The sequence below is a fragment of the Rutidosis leptorrhynchoides genome, chromosome 8 (assembly GCF_046630445.1).
Source record: "Rutidosis leptorrhynchoides isolate AG116_Rl617_1_P2 chromosome 8, CSIRO_AGI_Rlap_v1, whole genome shotgun sequence".
NCBI lineage: Eukaryota > Viridiplantae > Streptophyta > Magnoliopsida > Asterales > Asteraceae > Rutidosis > Rutidosis leptorrhynchoides.
Window position 1 is genome coordinate 310,132,499 of NC_092340.1, and position 14,834 is coordinate 310,147,332.

Sequence of the window (14,834 nt, forward strand, 5' to 3'; positions counted from 1 at the left end):
AACAATTAACCTGTTAGCAGGTAGACGTGACCAAGGTTCAATAAAAAGATAATATGTGTTGGTCATTGATATAAGGGATTCGTGTCACGTGTGTGCCATCCATGTACACACTTAATAACAACTTATACTTGATTCTTATAATTACATACTTATTTGACAATCTCTTCCAAAAACCATGAGCGTTTTATCTTGTTAATTAAAATTTAATTTATTTTACATGTCATTTTTTTATCATATTCAGTTACATGATTACATACCTTCTTTTAATTTAATTTTCATATATACTTTTATTCATGTACAAACTTTAAAAAATATATTCAATTTGTTAACTCGTGTTTAAGTTTCGTGAAATCAAAGGTTATAACCTAGTAATAATAAAAAAAACTATAATAAAAAATAATACTAATTAATTAAATATTTAATTAATCAATTAATAATATTAATAATAATATAAATAATCTATATCTATGTATATCTATATTTATATCTAAAAAGAAAACTATTAAGATGTAATTAATTATAAAAAATCCTTAGGTGGCAAAATTCCGTTCCTTATATGATTTTCTAACTTTTAATCTTAGCCCTTTATTGAGATGATTAGTTAATAATGATCGCTCTTTAAGAAAAAGTTACAATTTCACTTTTACCACATTAACATATAATTAATTTATTTTGTTATAATCTCAATCTTTAAAGGAATTGGGTATACAGAGTTGTATAATAATAATAATAATAATAATAATAATAATAATAATAATAATAATAATAAAATATACCTAATTTTACGTACGTCACTTTTCATTAAATATAACCAAAAAAATCTGACAATTTAAAATTTAAATTTAATTGCATGCTATACACTTGTAATTAATAACGATAATAAAGATAAATAAGATACATGTCGTTTGTTTCCTTATTAAATTTACATCATTCTTTAATCTTTAATCTTTAATTAATATTAATAATAAAAATAATAATAGTAATAATAATAATAATATACTAATAATAATAATAATAATAATAATAATAATAATAATAATAATAATAATACCAAAACTATAATTTATAGTTTCCTTAATTAGGTTTAATAATAATTTAATTTTCATATTAATATGGTGATGTCACGTAAGCAAAATTTATATGGTTATGACACGTAAGGAGAAAACAAATTGTTTTATATAATGTTGCCTACGCTCTATATCAATAAACAATTAAGATTGGAAATCTAAAAAGCAGGGTTAAAAAGATGAGATGACACGAAAACGCTCTCGAGGAGGACGAATGGAAAACAATCTAAAGGAAGAAAAAACAACAAGCGAACAAATTCAACAAGCAAAAGGAGTATGATATTGGGAGGATTATGCAAACAATCTTGCCAACTTTTTACTTCTCAAACTTCCCGGAGGATTGGGACTTGAACATGATATGGAAGTTATTCATTAAGTTTGGGCAGGTGATGGATGTTTTCGTTCCTCAAAAGAAAACAAAATCAGGAAGAAGATTTAGTTTCGTCCTTTTCAAAGGAGAAGAAGCATTGATAACTGGAAAACTCCAAAACATATTAGTTGATAATATGATATTCCAGATTAACAAAGCAAGATTTGAAATGAAAAACACAAGGGTCCAGAAGTTCAAAGAAAGTTCAAGGAATATATACCGATGGAGCAAAATTTTCCTCCACTAACCAGGGGGTACAACACTCAAAATAACAAAGGTTGGAATAATAATAAATGGCATGGAGATAGTTGTGACTACGTGGATGCAGTTTCAGGAAAAGCAAAGTTGGAACCACAATTAGTCATTGACGCTAGTAACATCGACCAAGAGTATATAAACAGATATATGACTGAGGATGTTTTAAACATTGAGGTGTTGAGAAATTTTAAATCAATTTGTTTAGTTGAGGGATTGGCAATTGCCAAATTAATTACCTCGGAGGGATGTCAATCTTATTACAATGGGAATAAAAAGCAGAAACCGTGAATGCATGCTCAACAAGATCGTCGTAGATGCTTAATTGGATGGATGAAATATATGCATGGAATGAGAAGTTAGGTTCTTTTGGGAGACTAACATGGATAAACCTAGACGGTATTTCTATTCCATTGAAGGTTGTCACTTCAATAAATAAGCTGATAAGTAAATGGGGCAAGATCCTAGATTCAGATTACTCGTCATTAGCCAGATACAGGTTTCTCATTCATACTTGTGAAATAAGCAAGATAAAAAAAACCATCCCAATGGTGATCGATGAAAATAGATGGGAAATCATGATTATAGAAGAACAACTAAATCCATCAAACCTTTGGGCTCAAGAAGAGGAAGACATCAGTCTGGCTAGTGAGGATTTCGATTCCGGCAACCAGTGGCCGAAAAAATTCGCCGGAGTTGATAATGAAGATGATTTGAATTCTAATCCTTTCTCGGAATTCGGAAAACTTGACTCAACTGACACAGAGATTGAAGCATCCGTTGCCGTCGTTGATGATACTTGGGAGGATACGCAAAATGTTTCGTTATCCCCAGAAAAGATATGGTTTGGGCTATGGAAAATATCGATTACAATAATGACGTTTTAATTGGGGATCGTGTTGTTTCAGAAGGGCCTAATATAGCCGAAGAAAATAGTATTGAACATCCCATTTTAAATGATGGTAAGGGGGAGTCAAAAAGACAAATGTGGATCCTGGGGATAATCAATCGGATGGTGAATCATTTATGGGGCCTGGAACATGGAATTCAAGCCCAAATAAGTTACAAAAAATAGACCCAACGAAAAAGGCTTGCAGCCCACCAAAACCTAAACAGGTGAGATCCAAAAAAACAAACTCTATGTATGGTGCACAAGAACCTAAAAACTCCAGGCAATCTAATGAAAAAACACCTGTGAAGAAACACAATGATGGGGGAAATCTAATGGTTGGGGCTAAAATAAGTTTTCACAAATTGAAAAAATCGGCGAAAATAGAAGGTCGAAAAAGGGCAAGATACCATATGCGAGCAGCCAGAATTCGAAAAGGAATGGGCCAAAATAATTGAAGTCTGAAGAGTCGAGGTCAAAGAAAATCAAAGAAATTGGTGAAGAGATTGGTTTCAAGTTCCGCAATCATGAAAATGGTAATTCCAAAAGGAGTAAGCGTAGTCCTTAATTAGGATTGACCGGAAGATTGGTGTTGAATATTTTAATGATAATATTGTCAGTAAATTCCAACGGGATGAATTCGACGGAGAAAAGAGAGTGGATACGTGGTCTAAGATTATCTAATTCAATTGATATGGTGGGAATTCAAGAATTGAAAATGGAATAGGTGAATCAAAGTATAATTTATAACACTTGGAGTTGCTCGGAATTCGAATTTATTTACAAAACTGGCTATTGGACAATCTGGTGGGATTATAACTATATGGAACCCCGCTACGTTAAAAGTTGAAGGTAACGTTTATGGCTCACATTTTATTATGGTTGTCATGTGGAAAGAGTGTCCGGAAAAGGTCTACATATTAAATTTATACGCCCCTCAAAATACTCCCCAAAAAAGGCAATTGTGAAAGGAAATTTTGAACCTAAAACAACAGTTCGATGGGCATTGGGTGTGTTTGGGGGATTTTTATTCAGCTCGTTGTAAAGAAGAAATGAAGGGGTCCAGATTTTGTGCAACAGATGCGGCCAATTTTAACTTTTTCATTAGTGTCTCATCGTTGATGGATCTCCCATTGGGTGGATGACGTTTTTACTTGGATGACCAAAGACGATCGAAAACTTAGTAAGCTCGACCGAATTTTTATATTGTCACGACCCCCGCCTCGATTTTTCGAGACGTGTTGTGATCATAGCGTCCCAGTTTATAGTTAAAGACGGCAGCGGAAAATACATATTTATATTTACATCACGGTCTCTGTTTTAGTTTTTGGTACATCGCGCTTATGAAAATTCAACAGAAGTACAATATAGATACATCAAACAAACATTAACTAGCATAATAACACTAGTTAAAAGCAAAAGACTTCTAGACTCCACGATGTCCGACCTGATATGCTCCTGAATGCTTAAGTACCTGAGAAATAAACTTAAAAACGTCAATAAAAATATTGGTGAGTTTATAGGTTTAGTTATAACAATAATGTTAATGGACCTCAAGATTTCAGTACAAAACAATTAAAATATATTCTAGTTCATGAGCTTTCGATATCGAACATTAACGAAACAAGTACCCAAAAATAAGTGTCACTTAAGGTCTAAGTGCAAGAATTGAAGGTTATGCATTCGATAGCCTAGAAGACCTATCCTGATGTGAGGAGTCACCTCAAATAGATCTATTCATATTATTCGCGTTCACCAAACCGGTAATTAACGATATCAAAATCGGACTTTCTAAATTGACCTTTGTTACTCTAACATAGAATATGGTTAATGTACTTGAGTCCAATATGTAAAATAGTAAACAAGTAATTTCTCATCCCAAAGTATAGAAAATTTAGTTAGAACGGGACTATAAACTCACTAGTGATGATGTAAGCTCTGAACGTGCGGTTTAAGCGGTTTGCGGTGACCCGGGATCTGGACCTAGATAATAAGTCATGGTCAGAGGCCATACTATACTAAATATAGTACGAAGTATTTCATTAAGTTTATAAACTAGTTTTATGAGTTTTAAGTATTCGTTTCGGTTTCTTGATTTCTTAGTTTACTTAAACCTTATAGTTTTCATTTTTAAATATTCTGATTTGAAATACCAACTTCCCACGAACATAAATCATTGACTTTTTACTTAAATCAGTGTATTCCACTTCTCAAAGTCAATTTTATGAGTTCTCTAAACAACCTTATAAGTTTGGTACCTTAACTCTAAGTAAAAGTTAGTTAAAATGACCATTTTTCATGAATGTGCAAAACAGTCTTGTTTTATACTATAAACTCTTAGCCAAGTTTAAAATTAGTAAAACTCATTTATATTCTTTAATATTTTTATAGACTACTCTTATAATATTAATGAACACACATGCAAAAGGAATTACTTCCAGGTTGCTTGAAAAATACGTTTTAATGATGATCTTTTTGACTCAAATCTGATTACAACAAAATCTTGTGTCAACTTGTTGGGACTATTTCTCAATGATTACTTAATGGTTTTCGGTGATTTAACTTGCCATGTTTTCCTTATTATGTCTAGTTTTCAATAATAAGCCTATATTTCCAGATCTTTCTTCTAATTTGATTTATGCATGATCTTTTAAATCTTGGTCAGATTGCTTCAAATCTGGACCTTGAGTCACAAAATAAAAATGAAAAATGACTTTTTCTGTTAGATAATTCATGAAAACTTTACTGGAAGTCATGGACATATATATGAACATCATACTAAAAGATGTGTTCTTGAGACAAAGCATAACTTGGTTTTTAAGTCATGAACTTCAAGTAGAAATTTTGAACAGATTTAAGGAAAAGTGTGTTCTTGAGTTTTAACCATTTTCTCTTGATTTTATGTGTATAGATCTATAAGTTATGATGTTTATGAGTCTCATTATATATTAATCTTCATGTTTTAAGAGTCTCATCTTGCTAAGATCAATACTAAGTCTTATGAACAATCATCGTGTTTTACAACACTATGTTCTTTCATTAAGATCTAGTTGATAAGATTCCTTGTTATAACTTAATGGAATAACAAAAACAAAACTTGTAAATGATAGATCTCAGCCCTTTTTATGGCTGGATAATGAAAAAGCTTTAGAACAATCCTTGTGAGTTAGTAACACACTATGTTCTTATCATTACATCCTTACTTTAACATAGACAGGACTAGAAATCATGATGTAAACTATGTGTAATTGAAGTAGTTCTTGCTATTTTTGAAGATTGTTCTTGTTGAAAGAGATGAAGAAGATGAAGATTATATGAATATCAATGAAGGTGTAATGAAGAAGTATTAGAGAGAAGTTAGAAATAAAAAAAATATGTGAGTATATGGTGTGTGATATAGGGGACGGCCAAGGGGGGAAAAGGGAGGGACAAAAAGTCCATTTCTCATGCAAACATTAAATGGTGATTGGATGGAAATGCATGCAATTATTTGTAGTTTAATTAAGGGTTAATCACATGCAAAGTTGGTTAATGGGTTAGTGGTGCTAGTCATCTTGTACTTAATGGTTAGGTGTGGTGTTTATGGATAAATGTGTGTGTACTAGTTTTTGATTAAGGTTAATGAGTGTATGTATTTAGTTACTTGCAATTTAATAAATAAAGTCTAGTATTTTTACTTAACAAGATGTTGTAAAGGTTTATTTATATAGTTTTACATATATAGAAATTTTATAGACAAGTTTTGATTATTTTATCATAGTCACGGTATGGATTCGAGTTTAAGTGAAAGTTAATATTCATGAATACCTATGAATATCTAAAAGTCTTATTAAAATTAAAAGGCTCAATGAAAACATGTTAATTATCATATAGAGATTGAAATCCCTTCATATTAGGTTATGAAAACCTAGTCGAAAAAGTCAGGGTCGTGACGTTACCTACCCGTTAAGAAAACTTCGTCCCGAAATTTAAGAGATACTTGGCTTATGCGTTGTGATGTCAGTGAACAAATGAGGGTATTTCTGCTTCATGTGATCCTATCATTCCCAAGTAAATTCTGGACCTCTACGCGCATTCTAGCAGATTTTAACAATTGGTATTCTACTATGCTTCAGTCTCTTTTCCTCACGATCCGTAATCTCTACTGGTTCCTCAATAAAATGTAACTTATCGTCGATGATGTTCTTCTAGAGGAATTATTAAATTCTCAAAAGATAAACACTTCTTTAAATTAGAGACGTGAAAAGCGTTGTGAATGCCGCTGAGCTCTTGTGGTAATCTCAATCTATAGGCAACTAGACTAATTCTTTCAATAACCTTAAAAGTTCCTACATATCTTGGGCTTAGCTTTCCTCGCTTCCCAATTCTAATCACACCCTTCCATGGAGATACTTTGAGCATGAGTCTGTGACCCACTTAAAATTCTAAAGGCTTTCTCTGAATATCAGCATAGCTTTTCTGCCTACTTCTTGCAGTCTTCAATCTTTCCAGGATCTGGAAGATCATTTTGGTTGTTTCATGGATAATCTCTGGGCCTGTTAATTGTGTATCACCAGTCTCACTCCAACATAATGGAGATCTACACTTTCTTCCATACAGGGCCTCAAATGGTGCAGCCTTAATACTCGCATGATAGCTGATGTTATACGACAATTCTGCCAATGGTGAATACTTATCCCAACCATTACCAAAATCAATTACACATGCTCGGAGCATGTCTTTCAGAGTCTAAATAGTTCTCTCACTTTGCCCATCATTTTGCAGATGATAGGCCATACTCATGTTTAATCGAGTACCTAAAGCTTGTTGCAAAGATTGCCAAAACCTAGACGTGAATCTGCTATCTCTGCCAGAGATAATAGAAACTGGAACTCCATGTCTAGAGACAATTTCCTTGATGTACAATCTTTCCAACTTCTCCATTTTATCGGTTTCTATCATTGGTAAGAAATGCGCAGATTTCGTAACACGATCAAATACGACCCAAATAGTGTCATAACCATTTGCAGTCTTTGGTAGTTTTGTGATAAAGTCCGTGGTAATCTTCTCCTACTTCCATTCGGGAATCTCAGGTTGCTGCAATAATCCCGAGGGTTTCTGATTCTCAGCCTTGACTTTCGAACACGTCAGGCATTTTCCCACATAGGTAGCTATTTCAGTCTTCATGTTTGGCCACCAATAAAATTCATTTAGGTCATGATACATCTTCCCTGACCGTAGATGAATTGAATACCTCGTCTTGTGTGCTTCATCCAACACAAGCTCTCTTAGTCCACCAAACTTTGGTACCCAAATTCTTTCATCGAAGTATCGAGTAGCATTACTCTTTAATTCAAACCTTTTGTCTTTCTCACTGACTCCTTCCTGTTTCACATTCCCTTCCTTCATAGCCTCTACTTGTGCATCTAGAATATGTGATACAAGGTTTGTTCGGACAATCATATTTAATGACCTGACTCTAAGAGGCTTAACTCTTTCTTTGCAACTTAACGCATCAGCTACAACGTTTGCTTTCCCTGGATGATATCTGATCTCGCAGTCATAGTCATTTAGAAGTTTTAACCAACGTCTCTGTCTCATGTTTAACTGCTTCTGATCAAAATTATGCTGAAGACTCTTGTGTTCCGTATATATTGTGCACTTAGTTCCGTACAAATAATATCTCCACATCTTTAGTGCAAATACTACAGCTCCAATCTCCAAATCATGAGTTGTAAAATTCTGCTCATGATTCTTTAGTTAACGAGAGGCGTAAGCAATGACCTTCTGTCGTTACATTAATACACAACCCATTCCTTATCGTGACGCATTGCAATAAACCATAAAATCACCATTTCCTTCCGGAAGTGATAATATTGGTGCAGTGGTAACTTCTGTTTTAACAATTGGAATGCTGACTCCTGATCTGTAGACCATTCAAACTTCTTTCCCTTGTACGTTAAAACAGTCAATGGTGGTGCTATCCTAGAGAAATCTTGAATAAATCTTCTATAATATCCAACAAGACCTAGAAATTGACGGATCTGAGTTGGGTTCTTTGGTACTTCCCAACCTTTAATGGACTCAATCTTTGTAGGATCAACATGGATACCTTCTCTATTAACCACATGACCCAAAAATTGTACCGAATCAAGCCAGAAACCAAACTTCGAAAATTTAGCATATAACTGCTCTTTTTCTAGTAGTTGCAGAATTAATCTCAAATGCTGTTCGTGCTCATCCCTGCTCTTAGAGTAAATCAAAATATCATCAATGAACACAATAACAAACTTGTCCAAATATGGTTTGCACAACCGATTCATCAGATCCATGAATACTACTGGTGCATTGGTTAAACGAAATGGCATTACTAAGAACTCATAATGACCATATCGTGTTCTGAATGCAGTCTTGGGTACATCATTTTCCTTAACCCTCAACTGATGATACCCTGATCTCAGATCAATCTTTGAATATATGCTTGATCCTTGCAAATGATAAAATAAATCGTCGATCCTTGGTAACGGGTATCGGTTCTTGATTGTAAGCTTGTTCAGTTCTCGGTAGTCAATAAACAGTCTTAGAGATCCATCCTTCTTCTTGACAAATAATATTGGAGCACCCCATGGCGAAACACTAAGTCCAATGAATCCTTTATACAGTAGTTCTTGCAGTTGGTTCTATAATTCTTGCAATTCTGAAGGGGCTAATCGATAAGGTGACTTGGCAACTGGCTCCGCTCCCGGAATCAAGTCGATCTGGAACTCTATCTGTCTATGCGGATGTAGACCTGGCAAATCACTTGGAAATACTTGTAGAAAATCTCGGACAACGGGAACATCTTCTAATCGAATTTCTTCGATTTTAAGTTCTTTCACATGTGCGAGAATAGCTGGATATCCCTTCATTATATATTTTCGGGCTTTCATGCAAAAAAATAATATTGAGGTTTGTCTTGCTTTTATCTCCTTGGACCACCAACATCTCATCGTTCTCGAGAGGTATACGAACAGGTTTCTCAGTGCAAGCGATATCTGCTCGGTTCTTAGATAACCAATCCATGCCAATAATGACATCGAAACTTCCTAACTCAACCGGCATTAGGTCGACTTCAAGCAGATTATTAGCTAAGTTCAAGATACAACCACGTATGATCTTATCTACCTTAAGTAAATTACCGTTAGCTAATTCTATGGCATATCTAGTGTCTAAGGCGGTTAATGGCTTATTAATCATATCACAAAAATTCATAGATATAAAACTCTTATCTGCCCCGGTATCAAGCAAAATAGACGCTAAATGATTATCGAGGAGAAAAGTACTTGTAACTAATTCCGGGTCCTCTCAGGCTTCCTTTGTTGAAATCTGAAAAGCTTGTCCCTTTGATGTCTCACCCTTCCTGGCCTTAGGACAGTCCTTCTTGAAATGTCCTGCCTGTCCGCATCCAAACAAATATTCTGATTATTTTTATTAACTGCTGGTAATTGACCTCTGCAATCTTTAGAAAGATGTCCTTGTTTCTTGCACCGCTCATAAACCATGGTACAAGCACCAAAATGATGTTTCGTGCACCTGCTACAGTAGGGTTTGTTTCCTGCATACCAACTATTCGAAATCTCAACCTTGGTTGTTCCTTGCTTCTTGGAATTACCTTCCTAGTTTCCATTCCATTTTCATTTCTCGGTTGTAATATTCACATCCATTTTCACATTAATCGGTTGGCAACGTACAACTTGAGCCATCAGGTCATGTGCCATGCTCATAGCACTGGATTGTCTTAGGTTGTGCTGATAAAACATTTCTTTAAATGTCCTCAGAGAGACCCCAGATATATTTCTCAATTCGCTTATACTTTGGAGTGACCATGTTCGGACACATCAAAGCTAACTCAAGAAAACGATTAGTGTACTTCGTAATATCAGTTCCTTCTAACTTTAAGTTCCACAATTTAGTTTCAAGTCTTTAAATTTCACTCCTTGGGCAATATTCGTCTATCATCATCTTCTTGAATTCTTCCCAGGGAGTAGCGAATGCAACATCAATACCTACTGATTTAGCAAAGGAATTCCACCATGTCAAAGCTCCGTCCTGGAGAGTACATGGGGCAAACTTCACTTGATCTCTATCAGCACAGCCACAAATTCGAAATACGACTTGCAATTTTTTAAACCATCGCATTATTCCTACCGGTCCTTCAGTTCCAGAAAAAGTTTGAGGTTTGCAGCCCATGAATGTTTTATAATTACATCCCTAATGAGCGTTTTCTACATTGGATTCTTCAGCATTCCTAGCATTAGTTGCTATTCTATTAGCCTCAGCATTTACAAATGCTTCTGCATGTCTTCGGGTAATCATCTCTTCTACTTGAGTATTGTCGATATTCGCATTTCTCTTTAGAGACATTTTCTGTCTAGCAAAACACAAGAAAGACAATTCAAACACTTGAGATAATATTAGTATAAGTAATAAATGCACATTATTCACATTATGAAAATGAACTAGATAATCATAATACATAATATATCACTTTTAAATATTACAAAATTGGGGTATTTACCTACCCGTTAGTTCAATACATACATAATGTTCCTAACGATTTACACATCCTAATACTTTTCCTACTAATATCCGAAAAGTGAATTATCTTAAGAGTGTAAATTGGAAAATAACACTCCTATTAGCTAGCGGTCGATCAAAGGCTTAATGTTACTAAGCATTGAAAGAACGTAGGACATCTGGAGCTCAAGATATGTCACTTGAATCGTAAGCTCGCGGTTCATGGTGGACAAATCATCAACACGGTACTGAAGTAACTCAATCTCCTCCTGTTGAGTAGCCCGCTCTCCCTCAATCCTATTGAATCGCGAATAATTCGTATCCTAGTTCTCTATTATAAACAAATGGTTAACGGACTCTTGAAGTTGCTCCATTCGGCACTCGTGCCTAAAAAGTCTAGCGAATAAAGTAAAGATCGTCTCCTGCTGAGTTTGACCAATCAAACCATCCCTACCGTTAATGGTCGGTGGTACATGAGTCTTAATATACGAGGTACCCTCCTGATCGTTCCATCGGTCCAAAAGTTCACGAACCCAAATCCAACGTCTCCAAAAAGGCTGATATGCCTCGAACTCGTCCGCGCTAGGGTCAGAACTGGAACTGTCGGTAATAATGATCATGGGTACAGGAACGGAGTTCGATCCTACTGAATCAAATGATGCCATCTGTAAGACATACATGCAACACACAAGTTAGTACTTAGAATTTCCGACAAGTAGAAATAATAAGTATAACTCGAAAAATAGAAACCGGAAAAATGACTCGGTTAGACGCCAGACTCACTAATGCATCCTACTAATCGAGTCAGATACACTAATGCTATCGTGGTTCCCTATAACCTGGGCACCACTCTGATACCAAGTCTGTCACCACCCCCGCCTCGATTTCTCGAGATGTGTCGTGATCATAACGTCCCAGTTTATAGTTAACGACGACAGCGGAAAATACATATTTATTTTTACATCACGGTCTATGTTTTAGTTTTTGGTACATCGTGAAAGGACCTGTTCATATACATTATAAACGATTCACATTTGTTGATTACATTGCGAGGTATTTGACCTCTATATGATACATTTTACAAACATTGCATTCGTTTTTAAAAGACAATCTTTCTATACATCGAAAATTGACAGGCATGCATACCATTTCATAATATCCACTATCTAACTATAAATTGATTTAATAATAATCTTTGATGAACTCAATGACTCGAATGCAACGTTCTTCGAAATATGCTATGAAAGACTCCAAGTAATATCTTTAAAATGAGCAAATGCACAGCGGAAGATTTCTTTAACACCTGAGAATAAACATGCTTTAAAGTGTCAACCAAAAGGTTGGTGAGTTCATTAGTTTATCATAATCATTTATTTCCATCATTTTAATAGACCACAAGAATTTCATTTCCAGTTCTCATAAATATACGTCCCATGCACAGAGACAAAAATAATCATTCATATGGTGAACACCTGGTAACCGACATTAACTAGATACATATAAGAATATCCCCTATCATTCCGGGATCCTCCTTCGGACATGATATAAATTTCGAAGTACTAAAGCATCTGGTACTTTGGATGGGGTTTGTTAGGCCCAATAGATCTATCTTTAGGATTCGCGTCAATTAGGGTGTCTATTCCCTAATTCTTAGATTACCAGACTTTAATAAAAAAGGGGCATATTCGATTTCGATAATTCAACCATAGAATGTAGTTTCAATTACTTGTGTCTATTTCGTCAAATATTTATAAAAGTGCATGTATTCTCAGTCCCAAAAATATAAAGGGTAAAAAGGCAAATGAGACTCACCATACTGTATTTCGTAGTAAAAATACATATAACGTCATTGAACAAGTGCAAGGTTGGCCTCGGATTCACGAACCTAAATTAATTATATATATTTATATGTTGGTCAATATTTGTCTAACAAATTAAGTCAAGTCATAGTGTACCACAATCCTAATGCTCGAGTCTAATATGTAGAAGTCAACAAAAGTCAATTTAACTCAACATGATTTCCAAAAATTGTACATGATTATTATATAATTTAAATATCATCGTTTTATATTTAAATATTTTTAAAAGCTTTATTAGAATAATTCATTTATTAATAAGTAAAATTTTATATTAACATTTATATAATAAAATATACTTTCATATATATTAAGTAATAAAATTTATAAAGTTTATTTAATATCATAAAGATAATATGATGGGTGTAATTTTATTACACGTAGTAAAATATGTTTGTATCACATATTTATTTGATAAAATAATATCTATAATAATAGTAAGTAAAAGTTGTATTATTTTGTAATAATAATTATTATTATTCTATTAAAAAAAATATCAATATTTATATTTATTAAAAATGATATTATGATAAAATGATAATTCTAGTTATGATAACTTTAATATTTAAGATACTTTAAAATAACCATTTTATTTAAAATGATAATAATAATAATATTTTATAGTAACGATGACATTTTTATTAAAATGATAATTTTTGTTAAAATAATAGTTTTAATACTAACGATACTTTTAATAATAATAATAATAATGATAAAAAATAACAAGAACGATAATTTTATCTAAGTCAATATCTTATAATATTTTAATTTTATAATGATACTCATATTCATTATTTCCTAATCAATTTATTAATAGTTTTTAAATCGTCTTTTATATCGCGTTCATTTTAATGATAATAATAGTAATCATAATAGTTGAGTGTTATTAATATAATATTAATGATAATAAATATTATGATAATGGTAATACTAATAACTATTTTAATGATAATAATAATAATAATACTAATTATAATTTTAACGATAATAACGATGGTAATAATAATAAAAATAACAATTTTTAATGATAATACCTTTATTGATAATGATAATAATAATAATAGTAATAATAATGATAATAATAATAATAATAATAATAATAATAATAATAATAATAACAATAATAATAATAATAATAATTAGATAAAAACTAGAACGACGATCATAACGACGATAATAATAATAATCATTTTTAATAATAATACAAAATTCGATTGACAATAACTTCTAATCCGTTCAGCGAATCCATTCGATATCTAAATGAAAAGTTTATAGTTTTTCGTTAGCTTTCCAAGGACATGCATATCTTATATCTTATCTCAACCGCAGGTGTAACTAATTCAAGATTCAACATAACCTATCTAAGAGCAATATCAAAAGTACAAGCATGCACAATCCTATTTTCTCGAGCACTAGTCAGGGATACACTATTAATAAATAAAAGTTAAGTTATGAGTGCTCACGTATTAATATTGAGATTCAATATTGCAGGAAAGGTACGTAGATGCAGCAGAGATAATAAACACTAGATTGACCTCAGGAACATACCCATGAACATTTCCCATCACCTCCATAGCTATAACCCATAATTTCCTTAGCCCTATCCCGCTCTCAAAACGTGTTCTGAATTAATTCGCGTATACCCTTGTCGTAGTATTTTATGTAATATACTACTAATACTATTTTTAATACTACTAATAATAATATTTTAGATTAATAATAATAATCTTTATTAATATTAATAATAATAATAAATAAAATAAATAATTACATACGGAGTAATATAGGTAATATAGAGAAAGATGAAGAAATTTAAGTGTGCACAGAGTGAACGAGTTCGTTTGCTTTATATATATGTGGCC

At 32.9% G+C, this 14,834-nt stretch overlaps 2 protein-coding genes across 2 annotated transcripts; both read right to left on the reverse strand.

Moving 5' to 3' along the window:
* Nucleotides 1-8,358: 8,358 nt before the first annotated feature.
* Nucleotides 8,359-8,928, reverse strand: LOC139864409 (uncharacterized mitochondrial protein AtMg00860-like). The gene has a single exon (XM_071852988.1). It carries the CDS (start codon nt 8,926-8,928, stop codon nt 8,359-8,361), a length of 570 nt encoding a protein of 189 aa, XP_071709089.1.
* A 312-nt stretch (nt 8,929-9,240) lies between these two features.
* Nucleotides 9,241-10,101, reverse strand: LOC139864410 (uncharacterized). The gene is made up of 3 exons (XM_071852990.1): nt 9,955-10,101; nt 9,572-9,784; nt 9,241-9,462 (listed from the first exon to the last, which is right to left on the reverse strand). The coding sequence occupies exons 1-3, from the start codon at nt 10,099-10,101 to the stop codon at nt 9,241-9,243; spliced, it is 582 nt and encodes a 193-aa protein (XP_071709091.1).
* Nucleotides 10,102-14,834: the final 4,733 nt, after the last annotated feature.

Coding starts and splice junctions, on each gene's coding strand:
- LOC139864410 (XM_071852990.1), bottom strand. CDS start 10,101: ATGGTTTATGAGCGGTGCAAGAAACAAGGACATCTTTCTAAAGATTGC. Junction 9,785..9,954: donor CTGTCCTAAGGCCAGGAAGG/GTGAGACATCAA, acceptor ATGATTAATAAG/CCATTAACCGCCTTAGACAC. Junction 9,463..9,571: donor TCGCTTGCACTGAGAAACCT/GTTCGTATACCT, acceptor TATATAATGAAG/GGATATCCAGCTATTCTCGC.
- LOC139864409 (XM_071852988.1), bottom strand. CDS start 8,928: ATGCCATTTCGTTTAACCAATGCACCAGTAGTATTCATGGATCTGATG.